Source organism: Spermophilus citellus (assembly GCF_964194105.1).
Source record: "Spermophilus citellus genome assembly, chromosome: 2".
NCBI classification, from domain to species: Eukaryota; Metazoa; Chordata; class Mammalia; order Rodentia; family Sciuridae; genus Spermophilus; species Spermophilus citellus.
Window position 1 is genome coordinate 25,936,798 of NC_138183.1, and position 17,395 is coordinate 25,954,192.

General features: G+C 45.9%; 1 protein-coding gene across 2 annotated transcripts; it reads left to right on the plus strand.

The window, feature by feature from the left end:
• The first annotated feature begins 11,455 nt into the window (after positions 1 to 11,455).
• KLF4 (KLF transcription factor 4) lies at positions 11,456 to 16,232 on the plus strand. 2 transcript variants are annotated; one of them, XM_081264378.1, is made up of 5 exons: positions 11,458 to 12,086; positions 12,192 to 12,312; positions 12,958 to 13,948; positions 14,048 to 14,212; positions 15,137 to 16,230. In XM_081264378.1, exons 1-5 carry the CDS (start codon positions 12,082 to 12,084, stop codon positions 15,310 to 15,312), a joined length of 1,458 nt encoding a protein of 485 aa, XP_081120504.1. In that variant the 5' UTR covers positions 11,458 to 12,081; the 3' UTR covers positions 15,313 to 16,230. The 2 variants fall into 2 exon arrangements, with proteins under 2 accessions (XP_081120503.1, XP_081120504.1); XM_081264377.1 differs by having other exon boundaries at positions 11,456 to 12,086; positions 12,958 to 14,212; positions 15,137 to 16,232.
• The last annotated feature ends 1,163 nt before the right edge of the window (positions 16,233 to 17,395 follow it).

Below are 17,395 nucleotides of genomic sequence, written 5' to 3' on the forward strand. Positions count from 1 at the left end.
TATCTAAAGCAAACAGTCCCAGCACAATAGTTAGACTGCACTTGAATTTGGTGTTTACTTGACATTTACACACTGGCCATGCTGGACAGCTCAGTCATTCCAGAACAGGGGCTCGGCCAGTAAGGGATTGTGTTCTGCTTTGACTCCATCCTGTGCAACCCAAGATCTCAAGGTGGCTCGGCAGTGCCTTGAGAAGTTGCTCATCCTGACTCTTGTTCCTGAATCGGGGTATGTTAGGTGACAGACGGTGTTCAGAATGTCTTCAGTCTCCCCAGAAAACTGTCCCTGCTCCATGGGGGGCAGACTGGTCAAGCTGGTACTATCTTCCTCTTCCTGAACCCAGTATGCACACTCCCACTATATGCTAGTCCCTGCTGCTAGATGTCCTCAGGATCAGCTGTAGATTCTTCATTTGCTTAACTTCATCTCCAGTTCTTCCATTTCTTCCCCCATATACTATTAGGACACATTAATACTATCTACTTTACAGGATTATTGTGAATCTGTGCATCCTGAGGCTTTGGGGTGTACCAGGGAAAGGGGCCCACAGACATCAGGTTACAGGGCTTCCTGCATCAGTGCTGTTTGATGCAGGAAAGAGGCTTAGACTTGCACTTGGCCAGAAGTCAGGACACCTGTGTTCTCATCCCAGCTCTGCCAACATGTGGCACCGACAAGTTACCTCTGCTCCCCAGGCCTCTGTTTCCATATGTACAGAGTGGGGGGGGGGAGCTCCCATTGCATTCTAATGTTGGAAATTTCCATATCTGCACAGTTTGGAGGAAGTCCAAACATACTGACATAGAAATTTGACTAGCCCAAAAGTTGATAAAGAAGTTGCTTTTTTTTTTTCTTCTTGCTTGCTTTTTTCTTTTTTTTGGTCCTGAGTGTTAAACACAGGTGTGCTCTGTCACTGAACAACATCCCCAGCCTTTTTTAATTTTTTATTTTGAGACAGAGTCTTGCTAAGTTGCCCAGGCGGGCCTGGAATTTGCTTCTGCCTCCTGAGTTGTTGGAATTACAGCGATATGCCACCATGCCTGTCTAGATGCTGATATTTAAAAGAAACAGTAAAAGAACAAGATCATAATATTGATCCTGGGAAGCATGTAAAGAAACCAATGTTTGGGCTGGGGATGTAGCTTCCTGGTAGAGCATCTGCTTGCCAGCCCCTCAAGGCCCTGGGTTCAACCTGCCGCACAGCTGAAAAACAAATACAACTAGGACCTTAACAGCTAGCCTATGAGGATGGACATTGGTGTACTTTTTTTTGAAGAAGAGTTTAAAATGGTTGCAATTTATTGAAAATTAATTTCTGTAATTTGACTCTAAGGAAGTAATTGAATATGTCTAAGGGTGCACACAAATTTTATAATAATGAAAAATTGGAAACAATCTAAATGTAGATCAAAAGGGAATTGGTTAAATATCATATGAGGAAATATCATGTTTAAAAATATAAGGTATATCTATGTGTCTATGATACATTGCTAGATGAAAATGAAGCAGATTTATCAAGCTATGTGCAGGCAATAATCCATGTCTTAAACATAAATTTACATATTTTCACAGATGTCTAAAAATTCTGAAAATATACAAACTATACATTGTGATCATATCTGAAGAGGTGATATATGGGTCTTTTAAAATTTAAAACTCATGTTTATTGATTGATTACTTTTTTAAACAAGTATGCATTAATTTATGAAATCAGAAAAAAAAAATTACCTTTAAAAAATAAAATATCCAGGTGTGGTGGCACACACCTGTAATCCCAGTTACTCAGGAGGCTAAAGCAGGAAGATTGCAAGTTCAAGGCCAGCCTCAGCAATTTAGTGAGGCCCTAAGCAACTTGTGAGAGCTTGTCCCAAAATAAAAAATAAAAAAAACATCTGGGATGTGATTAAGCACCCCTGGTTCAATCCCTGGTACCTAAATAAATAAATAAACTAATAGGATGGGGCCATAGTTCAGTGGTAGAGTGCCTGTCTTGCATGATGCATGAGGCCCTGGGCTCAATCCCCAGTGCTGGAAAATAAAAATAAACAAACTAATAAAAGGTGCAAGGGATTTTTGGTTAAGCATGGTGTAATAAACATGCTTTCTGATGCTGCCTTCTAGAACCCTGTTAAAATAATTGTAAATAAATTGGAAAGGTAAACCCAACCAGGGAAAAGTGGGATCAATGAAACAGATGGACAGATGGACACAGATGGACAGATGGACACAGATTTAAATAAAGCAGAAAACTAAGTCGACTGATTTCAAGATGCAAGACCCCTGAATGGTTCCTGATGTTGGGGCCTCAGGTAACTAGAAAGTGAGGTGCATGTGGGAAATGAAAACAAGATTACTGATTAAAAGCCTATACAAGAAAGTCAGACATGATTACATGTGGTACACACGTGTAATCCCAGCAATTCAGGAGGCTGAGGCAAGAGAATCACAAGTTTGAGGCCGGCCTCGGCAATTTAGCAAGACCCCTCTGAAAATAAAAAATAAATTTAAAAAAGAGCCGGGGATGTAGCTCAGTGGTAAAGACCCCTGGGTTCAATCTCCAGTAGTGCCAAAAAAAAAAAAAAAAGTTAGAAAACTTATCCATCCATATCCACCACAAGCAGCTGGGTCCTAAGATTCTTCCCCATCCCTGGGCCCTGGCTCAGTGGTAGAGCACCCTGGGTTCAATTCCCAGTACACAAATGCCAAAAAATCTATCCAGGGTCTCTGGGTGTGGGGAAGCCAGGCACAACTGAGGATAGGCACAAAGGAGGACAAAGGACAGTCAAAGCACAGGTCTATTTTCCTGTGTGGGTTCCAAGACACTGGCTGCCTCACTAACTTGACTACATTCCCTGGGCTAGTTCCTAACCGGTTCATACCCAACGCCTCAGGCATGCTAAGTACATAGTACCCCCAGGCTAAACCCTAGCCTCAGACGCAGCTGTTGGATTTTTGTTGTTGCTTTATTTTTTATTTTGTTTTGGTACTAAAAACTGAATGCAGGGCTGCTTAGCCACTGAGCCACATCCCCAGCCCTTTTTTTTTTTTTTTTTCAGACATTGCTTAGGGCCTCCCTAAATTGCTGAGGCTGGCTTTGAACTCACACTCCTCCTGCCTCAGCCTCCGGAATTGCTGGGACTACAGGCATGTGCCACCAAGTCCAACCATAATGCAGTTTTTTAAACTATAAAATGGGATGATTTATTCAAAAAATATATATTGAGCACCTACAAGGTACCAGAAAAATTGCATTACATTCTAGAATAAGAGTAAGCCAAGCAGGATCTCTGCCCCCGGAAGCCTGCCTCCTAAATGCCTATTCTACACCAGCATGAACTCACAAGCAGGTTGTGAAGACAAAATAACTCAAGGCATACAAAGTGCTTAGCACAGTACAGGTATAATATCTGAAAGTGGTGATGGTAATTTTCAATTTGAATGTCCCCCCATCTTCCAATTCTTAGAGAATACAGATCTCCTTCCAGTATTCCTTCCAAGAAAGACAAGGCAGAACTTTGCCAACATAACATTGTCAATCAGGATTATAATGCTTCAGTGGTGAACTTGACTTTGAAATTCCCCTTTGCCCTAACTCAAAACTATCTTATATGGTTCAAGGTCACAGTCTTTCTGGATTTAACAAGACCCAACAAAGGTCTTTGCCAATCCTGGCATGCACTAAGAAAGTGTGATTCCCAATTTGTACCTGGCCCTACTTAAAACAGTGTCTGGGACTACTTAAAAACTATAGTCCCAGCAACTTGGGAGGCTGATGCAGAAGGATCTCACATTTGAGATCAACATCAGCAAGTGAGGGAGATCCTAAGGTCTCCAAAAATAAAACATAAAAAAAGAGTCTCCAAAAATAAAACATAAAAAAAGAGTTGGGGATGTGGATCAGTGGTTAAGTGACCCAAGGTTCAAACTCCAGTACCGAACAAACAAAAACAGTGTCTGTGAAGTCGTAAGTGACTCTAGTCCTTGATTATTGCATCTACAGTGACACTGAGTATTGGGGAAAGAACATACCATGACAAAGCCTTGTGGTCTTCAAGGTATTGCATCATTTCCCAGCGATGGGTGATACAGTACCAATGTCAAGTTACTATGTCAAGTTTCATTGATCAAGAGGAGAAATAACATTAATGCTATTTTTTTTTTGTTTTTGTTTTTGTTTTTTGGTACTAGGGATTGAAGTAAAAGCTACATTTTTACCACTGAGCCACGTCCCCAGTCTTTTTCATTTTTTATTTTGAAACAGGATCTCACTAAGTTGCTTAGGGCCTTGCTATGTTGCTGGGGCTAACCTCAAACTTGAGATCCTCCTGCCTCAGCCTCCCTAGTCACTGGGATTACAGATGTGTATCCCCATGCCCAGCTAATGGTACCTTTCCTCTCTAAAAATCTCACTTCATGTTCACAAAAAAAAAAAAAAAAAACAGCTTGTGAGGTAGGTACATTCATAGACCCATTTTACAGACAAGGAAAGTACAGAACTGGATGATGTAACTTTCCCAAGGTCTCTGGGCTGGTAAGAGGCAAATAGGGCCTAGAGTCCAATCCTCAGGTAACAGAGCCCCCCTGCCTCCCTCCACCAGTCTTGGTACACGAGTTGCCTGCTATTCCTTCATCTCCCATAACCCAGTGAAACCTGACAAGGTGCCCTCCTTAATTAAGTTACAACAAGAGGACTCAAAAGAATTAAATTGAGACAATGACACCCTAATCTGCATTCAGATAAACCAAAGATACTGTTTGGTCTTCAGTCTTTTTTTTTTTTTTTAATGGAAAACCGAGTTTGTTGAATGAAACATCAGAATATTTGGTTGGTTAAATTTAGCAACCAGAAAAATTCATCATAAGTGACTACAAAGAGACTGAGGTCACTCTGAATAGATTACCTTTTCGAATATCTACTATGCTGTTAGGAACTTCTCTAAGATTAGGAACTCTTGCAGGGACTTCCTCCTCCAAACTGCTTCTGGCCATCCCTGGCATAAGACAAGGTTGTGTCTAAATCACAGTTTATCCACTTGGAAACAACGCATCCAATACCACGGGAGGCTTTTTGGATATTGCCAGAAAATTCTTTGGGTTTTTTTTTCTTTTCCTTTTGAACATTGGTAATCACCATTCTTCCAGCACTCTTCCCACCAGCCAGTACATTAGAATCGATTAAGAAGCACAATAGGGAAAAGAACTAACCACAGAATAATCAAATGCATTGTTAATTTAAAAAAAAAAAAATCATTTCCCTGACTCAAAGAACATAATGTCATATTGGCAAAAATAACCTACTCTCTTGTCCGGCCCACGAACTGAGAAGAAAATTAAACACAGAATTGCTTGTTTCATGTTTGCATTTCTCAGGGTGTGAAGCATTCATTTCCAAACCCTCACAAATCCTATACTTTCCATAACACAAAAATGTTCCCTTTAATCCGATTTAAACCAGGGAAATATGTTTTCCTCAGAAGGATGACACTGTCCTAATCCAAGAATCTGAGGCACGAGGCTTCTTAGATAAAGAAAGTAAAATCTTGGATAGTATAATGTCTCAGTTCTCCTTTGGAGCTAATTCTCCCTCTCTTCCAAAAAGAAATAGAGCTTGGTGGACCATGTTAAGAAGAAAATTCCAGCAACAGGTTTTCTCAGTCCCTTTGCCTTCTTTGCTAGGTCATTTAAATAGTTTTACATTTTTTTTAATATTTATTTTTTAGTTCTCGGCGGACACAACATCTTTGTTGGTATGTGGTGCTGAGGATCGAACCCGGGCCGCACGCATGCCAGGCGAGCGCGCTACCGCTTGAGCCACATCCCCAGCCCTACATTTTTCATTTAAATTTTAAATTAGGATACTTTTGAATTTGCTAGCTCATTTGTTTTTAAATGTTATTTCCAATGTTTATGGTATCTAAAGAATTTTTCTGGTGGTCTTAAAAGACACACCAGATAAAGATGGGTATTAGACTCGAATTTCTTTTATGAACAAAAATATTCCTGCAACATATCTTACTCTTTATAAATATCACTCCCTACTTCAACAGATATTTTGAGAATAAGCAAGCTAGTGAGGCTTGCCTATAATCCCAGCTACTCTGGAGGCTGAAGCAAGAGGATGGCAAGTTTGAGGCCAGCCTCAGCAATTTAGTGAGACCCTGTCTCAAAATAAAAAATAAAAAGGGCTGAGGATGCAGTTCAGTGGCAAAACCCTCCAGGGTTCAATCCCTAGTATCAGGAGTATGGAGTAGGGAAGATAACCCCCAAATTAAATAATTTTAATCTCTAAATATCTCAGAACTGAGGACACTAAAAAGCTGAATTTTACCTGTTGCTATCCAAATAGTATTTCAAAGATGTTTAAGGTAATCCCGTTAATTTTAAGGTTTTTGGTTCTTTGTTCTTTCAGTGCTGGGGATTGAACCCAGGGCATTGCACAAGGAAGTGTTGGGCAAGTGTTCCAAATCGCCAGCCCTCAGGTTTTCTTTTAAAATAGCTTAAAAGGATGTACTGGGCCTAAGTTTGTGTCCCTAGAATGTAACTTAAGTGATTGAACCTAAGGGTTTACAAAAAAGATTTTAATTGAATTTCTGAGAATTGATTTTTAAGCGTCTGTGATTCATTTTCTGCTCTAAAAACTTCAATACCCCAAGTTTGGGTTTTGAAAGGCAATGAATCTGGCTGAGGAAAGAAGTTGACTCTCACTCCATTTGGTTTTGGTTTGGGTTTTGGTTATTTCTGTTTGTGTTTTCAAGTTTTCGTTATTACAATGCCTTGGCGCTGCCGGATCCCTCTCTTTGTCCAAGTGTTTTGAGAGGACAGAGTTAAGGAGGATTTTTTTTTTGTGTGTGTCTCCTTTATAAAACTTTTCAAAGGAAGAAAAGGAGTGGGTGGAGGAAGGGAAGGGATGGAAACCAAGCCCGTGAACTCTCCACTAGAGACAAGTTGTGGATAAGATGGGGCTCCCCACCCCTCCCCCACCCGGCCCTAGGAGCAGTTTTACTGTCATTCATTCTGCAGTGACAGCTCTGTCCTGGGCATGTGTGCTGACGTTGGCCCAGTGGAAATGGAGCTACCTACCAATGTGCAGCCGGACAATGCAAGTCCTCAGAAAAACGTCACCACACCACTTTACTGGAGCTCAGAGAAAAGAGGGCTAACCTCAAAGGAGACCCACAGGCAAGGGACAATTAAGGAGGGACTTTGGAGTTTGATGAGGGCCCCATGGGAGAAAGGGCATTTCAGAAGGGAGAAAAAAACAGCTGATGAAAATATACATCACATATTCAGGGATTTGAAAGAACATCCAGTTAAAAGTTTAGGGTGGGTGGGGTTGGTCTCCAGAGATGATTCTGGAAAGTTTATCTAGAGCCAGAGAAAGGAGGAAACATTGGGTCCACAAGGGTAAGCGGTTCTGAATGGCTCCTCTGGGCAAAGGGAGCTGTTGAAAGGTGTGTTGGGGAGGCACAAGAAGCAGGCCCCCAGCCCTGGAAATATATTTATATTTATATATAAATATACAGCTAGGCAGGCACCAAAACTAGGTCCTGGGGATATATTAGTGAATGAAACAATAGTCCTTATCCTCAACAAGTTCATTTATGGTGCCCTGGAGAATACTGGTGATACTAAAGAGCCATTATATATCAAGTAACAAATCCTGCACTTAGGAGATCTAATTTGATCCCCATCACTCTCAAGAAATAGGTATTTTTAATATTCCCATTTTACAGAAAAGGAAACAAGCAAAGAAAGGCCTAGTTAGAAAGCAGTACAGTTCAGGATAGGAAACTGAGTGTCAAAGCCCACTTTTTTGGGGGGGAGGTGGTGCTGGGGGTTACTGGGAATTTAAGCCAGGAGTCCTTTACCACTGAGCTAAATCTCCCAGCTCTTTTTTTTTTTTTTTTTTTTTTTTTAACTTTGAGACAGGATCTCAGTAAGTTGCTTAGCCTTACTAAATTTCTGAGGCTGGCCTTGAACTTGTGATCCTGTCTCAGCCTCTGAAGTTGCTGAGATTATAGGCAAATGCCACCGTGCCCTGCTCAAAGCCCATTTTCTTAACTTCTCCATAAAATGGAGATTAAAGCCCTGCTATTCAGGAGGCTGAGGCAAGAAATCACTTGAGCCCAGGATTTCAAGACCAGCCTAAGACCTGGGTAACACAAGACCCAGTTTCAAAAAATGAAACTGGAGTTTACAGGGAGATTGAAGTGGAAGCTAAGAAAATCCTAGCCCCTTTGTTAAAGTTGCAAGCCCCCCTCACAGTTATTAATAGGGGTTTCATTCAAAGCCATGTGGGTACTTAAAATCATCCCTTATAGCCAGGCAAGGTGGCATATACCTGTAATCTTAATGACTCAGAAGGCTGAGACAGGAGAATTCCAAATTTGAGGCCAGCCTTAGCAATTCAGCAAGACCTTGTCTCAAAATAAAAAAAAATAAAAAGAACTTGGCATGTAGCTTAGTTGTAAAGCACCCCTCAGTTCAATCCCCAGTACCAAATTTTTAAAAAATTAAAAAAAAAAAAAACCTTGCTTTCACCTTTTAATAAAAGCAGCTTTTCCTGAGTCCTGTAGCAGTTATGCACCAGACAGCCCAGGCCAGGCCCCCAGAGGGCTCTGTGTGCCTAGAGCCATTCTCAGTTATGGGTGCAGGGTCCTTCACTTAAACACTGGGGTTCTCTCTTCAGTCTATCATACTCCTCCATGGATCCACATTAACCCCCTACCACTAATGGCGTCCATCACATCACCTGCCAACAAATGCAGTTTGTGTTGTAAGGAAAAAAAAAAAAAAACTCCAAAGACATTATTAACTTCCATACCACAAAACTTGTAATATCAGTTTGCTGAAATAAAGTCACCAGTATTTAATTCTCCTTTAAAGGGTGTCTTCTATTATTATTATTTTAGAGTGCAATTTAGTCATCAAAGGTTTACTCAGACTCATGTTTATAAATTATATAGGGCAGGGATTTAACGCTTCTGGCCCTACCTGTTCTGAAGAGAGGGAGGGTCATAACCTTGTTGTCGCACCAGGCACCTGCCTTGAAAGGGGATGATTTGTGAACTCCAGGTTCTAAACCTCTTTTAGAAATCTGGGTGAATATAGCGATTTCCTTTTATGATGCAGTCGGAGGAATAATAGTTGCCTGCTAAAAGACACTGTTTTTTAACCTTCAGAAGCTCATTTGGAATCTTCATCTTTTTCAACTGAGTTTCAGAATCTTGTCTTAATTATATGACATAATAATAGCGGCTTTCCAATTCATCTGTACAAGATCGTTTTTTTTTTTCTTTGTGCTGGTCATGGTGTTTTTTTTTTTTGAGGGGGAGGGGCTATTGCCTTAGATAAATAAAAGCATAGCAGAAAGGAATCTGGTTCACTAACTACTTAAGTCGTAAATTCCAAGTCCTGACTTATATGTTTACATCCCGAGGGTGATGGCTGCGATTCAAGGGCTCATCCAAGTTCACGAGGGTGTAGGGACTTAATGCGAACGTGGCGAATTTCCCATGCAGCCCTCAAGTCCTAGCATCCCGAGTGGGTTTCGCCATCATAATGAAAGGGGTGGGGGATGGGGTAGCAGGTGTTTTCCTTTCTTGATTCCTACGTTTGGAAGCGAAATATTTTCGAAGTTAAAGTAACTGGCTTGGTCCTATGGAGGTGGTGCTGAACCCCTTGAGATGCCAGAGGGGAGGACCATCATTTCCCTGCCGAATCATGCTTCCCACTCCCAGCGGCTCGCCCACGCGCCCCTCCGCCAAAGCCAAGCTGGAGGATCCTCACCGGCGTCCAACCCTGGATATTAAGAGATTCCTGTTGTTGGCAGAGTGGCCTGACTCGATTCTTTTGGGGCGAGATACATTCCAAGAATGTTTCTGTGGTCGGCGAGGAGTGGAAAAATCAGGGATAACAAATATTCTGAGGAAACCTAATAGTTACCAGGATCGCGAGATTCAAACAGGTGACAACAACAAAAAGGACGTGGCAAATGGAGTTCCATGAAGGATGAGAGCACACGCAGCGTGGTGCCGGAGTATCGACTCCTATTCCCATTGACCCTCTTTCCTTTTCTTTCCTTGGCTGACACCGGCCAGGGGCAGCCGTCACTGTAGAGGGGGCTCAGAAGAGAGGGCGCGGGCGGAGCCTGGCTCTGCGAGCTGGAATCCAAAGTAAACACCTCGCAAGCCTACGTTTAGCAAGTGATACTGAACACCACACTCACGTTTAAAAAAAAAAAAAAAAGTACTGTTTGCAGAGATGAGGGCGAAAACATTTCCCGACTGGAAAATTACTTCTCACCATCTAAGGGGCGAGTGGGGTGGGGAGGCAGCATTAGAAGATTGAAATAATGATCTCCTCTTCCTTTCCTCCTCCCGGTGGACACGGACGGCTGTGCCGGTTTGGTGTGCACTTTGGGGGAACCAGGGTCCCACCTTGGTCACGCCACTTCCTGGCACCTGGCTACTTTCCAGCTAAGTCCCTTTTGGTGGGCTTGACCTATTCGGAGCCTTGGCTTAAGACAACGAGCTATCGTTTGACCTTTACTTCGCCATTTCACCTCTTTATGACTCAGTTTTCCTATCCATAAAGTGGAAAGGAGAGTGCGTAGCTTGTAAAGTGCTTTGAGATGTCTGGTTGAAAGGTGTCTCCGCGCCTCATAGTCCCTCTTCTCGAGTCCTTTCACTCCTTTAAATATTAAAACTATGACTGTCTTTCCATTCTGGCTTCTCTCCGCCTGTTGCAGGAGCAGAACACTCCTCCAGTCTTCTGAGGCTCCTATTCCTCGCCACCGAATGCTGCGCACCGCCTCCTCTCTATCCCCACCCCCACCCGGCAGGCAGCCCCAGGAGGACCCGTGCGAGACCAGGCCCAGCGCCTGCCCCGGCACTGCGGGGCGGGAGCCGGACTCCAGCGTGCGTGTGCGAAAGAGGGGGGGCTGGATGAGTCACGCGGATAATCGCGCTCTTCCACAGTGCGCAGAGAGCGTGGCGAGCGCGTACGCGCACAGGGGTGGGGTCGCGTCACTTTCCCCCTAGCCCCCATCAGCCTTCTGGGTAGCCAGCTTCGAACCCTGGGAAGCTGACCTTGGCAGCGCGGAAGAACTAGTCGCGCAGCCACCGGACCTGCGCCCGCTTCTCCGCGCCCAGCACCGGAGCCGTCGCCGCCACCGCCGCCGGCGTCAGCACGGCTCCAACCCGCCAGCTGCTGGGCTGGCGTCACGACCCAGCCCGGCCCCGCCCGCGCCCCTCCCTCTCCCCCGCCCCCACGTGCGCCGAGTTTGTTTATTTAGCTGCTATGACAACGAGCGGGGGGGCTGAGGGGGGGCGGGGAGAAGAAAGGGAGGGGGCGGGGTCTGACGGCGGACCCTGGCGCGCAGCGGGTAGGAGGCGGGGAAGGAGCTTCCCGAGAAGTTATAAGTAAGAAGCGCGCGGCGGCCGCCGGCAGTTCCCCGGCCCGAGAGAACGAGCGCGGCTGCGGGCGCGCGGGGAACAGAGGCGGTGGCGGGCGGCGGCGGCACCGGGAGCCGCCGAGTGCCCCTCCCCGCCCCTCTGGTCCCCCACCCACCCACCCGCCGGTGGCCCGCGCCCATGGCCGCGCGCGCTCCGCGCAACCCCCAGGACTCCGCGCCCTGCGCCGCCGCCCAGCTCGCAGCTCTGCGCCACCGCGGCCATTCTCACCTGGCGGCGCCGCCCGCCCACCGCCCCGGCCACAGCCCCTGCGCCCACGACTACAGCCGCAGCGACCGCGACAGCGGTGGGGGACGCTGCTGAGTCGAAGAGAACTCAGCCTGGCCACCGGACCTACTTACTCGCCTTGCTGATTGTCTATTTTTATAAGAGTTTACGACTTTTCTAAAACTTTTGTATACAAAGGAACTTTTTTTAAAAAGACGTCTTCAATATATATTTAATCCAAAGAAGAAGAATCTCGGGCAATTGGGTTGTTTCTTTTTTCTTTTTTTCTTTTTGGTTTTTGGCTCCGTTTCTAAGGTTTTTTTTTTACCCCCCTCTTGACTTTGGGGTTCGGATACCCCAGCTGCTTCGGGCACCCGAGGACCTTCTGGGCCCCACATTAATGAGGTAAGTAAGATGCGAGGCATTGGGTGGGAAGGGGAATCAGTGGGACGCCACTGGAGCAGCGGTGGAGAGTGGCCCTTGACTTCTGCCTCCCTGTGCGCCCCGCAGGCAGCCACCTGGCGAGTCTGACATGGCTGTCAGCGACGCGCTGCTCCCGTCCTTCTCCACGTTCGCGTCCGGCCCGGCGGGAAGGGAGAAGACACTGCGTCCAGCAGGTGCCCCGAATAACGTAAGGCTACAGGGAGCACCTAGTGGATTTCTGTGGGTGGTACGTGGTCGAGCAGAACCCGGCGGTCACTTAGAGACCCCTGACAAGGGGAAGGAGTGTCCGCCTCGCGGACTCCACAGCCTTCCCAGGATGGCTTCCACGCCCTTGGGTCGGGTACGTGCGTGTGGTCCCGCACTGCGGTGCCGCCAGGGGCGCACAGCGGGTCTTCACAGGTCCCCAGGCGCGCAGGAGGTAGGGTCTGCGCGGCTGGGCCAACCCGGCTGGAGGTAGCCAAGTCCCAAGACACCGACTCGGCCCGAATGAGCTTAGCGCGTAGGCGGCCGGGTGGCAACGGCGCACCGGGAGAGCCGCGGTGTCCCAATTCTGGGGGGGTGGCAGGAGAGTCTCGGGGATCTGGAAAGGGGAGGGTCCGGGGCGCTAGTTCAGGCAGTCAAGAAGACACAACATGCAGACGCATTAGCTTCCCTCGAACCCGGGTGTTGGCAGAGATTGCAGCGTTGGCATCTGGAGTCCCCCGGAGCTTTCTGCCCTGCCCATTCCCCAAGTCTGGGAGGTGCAAGTGCGCTTGGCTCGCCAAGAAGTCACTGCGACGGGTAGTTATAGGGGACCACCATTAACGGTCTCTCTCCAACCCTGTTCCCACAGCGCTGGCGGGAGGAGCTCTCCCACATGAAGCGACTTCCCCCGGTGCTTCCCGGTCGCCCCTACGACCTGGCGGCGGCGACCGTGGCCCCAGACCTGGAGAGTGGCGGAGCCAGCGCTGCGTGCGGTGGTAGCAACCCGGCCCTTCTACCCCGAAGGGAGACGGAGGAGTTCAACGATCTCCTGGACCTAGACTTTATTCTCTCCAACTCATTGTCCCACCAGGAGTCGGTGGCCGCCACCGTGTCCTCGTCGGCGTCAGTCTCATCCTCTTCATCCCCATCGAGTAGCGGCCCTGCCAGCGCGCCCTCCACCTGCAGCTTCAGTTATCCGATCCGGGCCGGGGGTGACCCGGGTGTGACGCCAGGCGGCACCAGCGGCGGCCTCCTCTATGGCCGGGAATCAGCGCCGCCTCCCACGGCTCCCTTCAACCTGGCGGACATCAACGATGTGAGCCCTTCTGGCGGCTTCGTGGCGGAGCTCCTGAGGCCCGAATTGGACCCCGTGTACATTCCGCCGCAGCAACCGCAGCCGCCAGGTGGCGGGCTGATGGGCAAGTTTGTGCTGAAGGCATCGCTGAGCGCCCCTGGCAGCGAGTACGGCAGCCCGTCGGTCATCAGTGTTAGCAAAGGCAGCCCTGACGGCAGCCACCCGGTGGTGGTAGCGCCCTACAGCAGCGGGCCGCCTCGCATGTGCCCCAAGATCAAGCAGGAGGCGGTTTCCTCATGCACGGTCGGTCGACCCCTAGAGGCCCACTTGGGCGCTGGACCCCCGCTCAGCAATGGGCACCGGCCTAGCGCGCATGACTTCTCCCTGGGGCGGCAGCTCCCCAGCAGGACTACCCCGACCCTGGGTCCCGAGGAACTGCTGAGCAACCGGGACTGTCACTCAGCCTTGCCGCTTCCCCCAGGATTCCATCCCCATCCGGGACCAAACTATCCACCCTTCCTGTCCGACCAGATGCAGCCACAGGTCCCACCACTCCACTACCAAGGTCAGTCCAGGGGATTCTTAACTGGGGCTGGGGAGCCCTGCGTGTGCTGGCTCTCTGGGGCCCACGACATGATGTTGACCCCACCTTCTTCGCCCCTAGAGCTCATGCCACCTGGTTCCTGCCTGCCAGAGGAACCCAAGCCAAAGAGGGGAAGAAGGTCATGGCCCCGGAAAAGGACCGCCACTCACACTTGCGATTATGCCGGCTGCGGCAAAACCTATACAAAGAGTTCTCATCTCAAGGCACACCTGCGAACCCACACAGGTAGTGTGACGGAAGCTGAGAAAGCAGGCAGATTGGTGTCCCCGGGGCTTATGGGATAGCTGTGAACCCACTCTTTTGGGTGCTTGTGGTATATATCTGTGTATAATCTCCTTCATCTCCTGGATCACAGGAGAGGACAGCCAACCGGCCCCTGTTTTTTTTTTTTTTTTTTTTTTTTGCCCAGGAGCCTTTTGCTTGATGGATGATATCTGCTTGAATATGCAGTTTTGTTAGGTCTTTAAAAGGCAGGGAGATTCCCAGCGGTATGTGGGCCTCTCCTTAGTTGGGCAAAGCCTTGATCTAGTAATCAGGAAATTATACTTTGCCCTGCAAAAATTGATGGCTTTTTTCTTAAATCAAATTTTAATTTTCTAAATTATTCTCTTTTCAGGATCACCTTCCTGTTAGTTCTAGTTTAAATAATTAGATTTTATTCAGATTGCAATAATTAACTATTAAGGTTCTTGGAGTTCCTAAAATCATTTACATAATAGTGTTCTTTAAAAAAAAAAACAGAAATGGCAGTACCATGGGGGGAAAAAGTGGGATAGGATACTTTTGTTTCGTTTGGGCAGAGACAGCATCAATATTTCCAAGTTCATTGACACCACTGTGATGTCTTGGATTTAAAACATGAAAGACATTAGCCTGATAACAATGTGGATATGGGCAACAATGTGGATGTGGGCGGTTTGTGTGTTTTCACTGCTTAAGTACTGTTTCCCTAAAAAACAGCAAATGCTTATTTACTAGTACTGATGTGAAATTTAATGTGGCCCTTTAGTAGTATAAAGAGATTTCTAGATTCTTTCACAAGGGGGCATCTGGGGAGTTGATATTAGCATCTGGCCTCCAGTTATAATAGAGCTCTCTTCTTTATTCTGTCTATGGCTTCAGCTTTTTTCCCCCCATTTCCCTTTACAGGTGAGAAACCTTACCACTGTGACTGGGATGGCTGCGGGTGGAAATTTGCCCGCTCCGATGAACTGACCAGGCACTACCGCAAACACACCGGGCACCGCCCGTTCCAGTGCCAGAAGTGCGACCGGGCCTTTTCCAGGTCGGACCACCTGGCCTTACACATGAAGAGGCACTTTTAAATCCCAAATAGTGGATATGACCCACACTGCCAGAAGAGAATTCAGTATTTTTTTTTAACCTTTCACACACCGTCTTCCCACGGGGGAGGAGCCCAGCTGACAAGCACTACAATCATGGTCAAGTTCCCCAGGAGTCAGCTTGTGAAGGAACGGATGATCAGTAGAAAGGAGGAATGAAAAAGACAAATCAAAGAATTGACGGGGTCTGTGACTGGATCTTCTATCATTCCAATTCTCAATCCAACTTGAACATGCCTGGACTTACAGAATGCCAAGGGGTGACTGGAAGTTTGGATATCAGGGTATAAATTAGATCCGCGAGTTGGGGGTGGGGGGGAGGGAAGACCAGAATTCCCTTGAATTGTGTTTCCATGCAATATTAAGCATAAAGATCACCTTGTATTCTCTTTGCCTTCTAAAAGCCATTATGATGTTAGAAGAAGAGGAAGAAATTCAGGTACAGAAAAATGTGTTTTTTAATAGCCTACATGATGGTGCTTGGTGAGTCTTGGTTCTAAAGGTACCAAATGAGGAAGCCAAAGTTCTCAAACTGCTGCATACTTTGACAAGGAAAATCTATTTTTGTCTTCCGATCTACATGTATGACCTAAGTCAGGTAAATTTGCCTGGTTTACTTCTTTTACATTTTTTATGCAGACAGTCTGTTATGCACTGTGGTTTCAGATGTGCAATAATTTGTACCATGGTTTATTCCCAAGTATGCCTTAAGCAGAACAAATGTGTTTTTTTCTATATAGTTCCTTGCCTTAATAAATATGTAATATAAATTCAAGCAAACTTCTATTTTGTATATTTGTAAACTACAAAGTAAAAAAAAATGAACATTTTGTGGAGTTTGTATTTTGCATACTCAAGGTGAGAATTAAGTTTTAAATAAACCTATAATATTTTATCTGAACAATAATTTCATTGTTTTTGTTTCTGTTCTGGAGAATCGTGTAACAGATTTCAGTTTATACATTGGGGAAGAGGGCATCCGAGAAGCATGTTAAAAAGCCAACTTCTTCTGAACAGAGGTTGTAAAAGACTTGTTTTAAGCTACTTAGTTTTACAATCAGTACTACCAGAGCTGAGGACTGAAAATTATCAAATTTAGAAAACATCTGGTCTGGGTTGCTCTACAAATGGACGTAAAACTACACAAGAGCAGTTTTCTTATTTGAATGTGATTTCCCAGGTAGAAACAGCTCAATTATTCTGTTCAGTTTTAATATGAATGTTTATCAATAAACATACACATTCCAGTTTCACATTTAAAAATATCTTCATGGTTTGTCTTTAATTAAAAGTAAGTGAAAATATACAAGTTTTGTCTCTCTTGGAGGCCCGCTCTTGTGCTCCCCACGAATTTTGAGTAACAAAGGAATCTTCCCCAGGCAGACAACCATAAGAACAGTTCCACAGTGCCCTCCTGAGGATTAAAGGATCTATTCATTCTGTTTGTGACAGTGTGTATGTGTGTGTGTGTGATCCCCAAAGAGGTCTGGAACAGCTTCTAGCAGATTATTTTAAAACTTCCTCAACTCCTCTGAAGACAGAAACTGACTAGAAAATTAAAAATTAACTCATGGTGCTGGGAATGTGGCTCAGTAGTAGACTCTGCCTGAATAAGATTCTTGTGTTTGATTCCCCGGCACCTTCAAAATTATTTGAATTAACAAAACTAATTATAAATTTTAAACTTTTAAATGGTGTTTTTGCAAGTTCATAGCATTTTATTTCTGGGTTATGCATGACAATAGAATGCACTATGACACATCATCGTACATAAATGGAGTATAAATTCCCATTCTTCTGGGTGTACATGTTGTAGAGTTACACCAGTCATCTAGTCATATCTGCACATGGGGTCATAATGTCCAATTCATTCTACTGTCCTTCATACCCCTCTCCCCTCCATTCCCCAATGCCTAATCCAAAGTAACTATTTTTCCCTAGCCCTCCCCCCAATATTTCTATAGTTTAAGTTTCAAAACTGCATTATTCTAATCTCAAGTGTCTTGAAGTGGGTGCCCAAGAGAGTCAAGTAAATTCATTTGTGGCTGTCACAAAATGGAAAAGC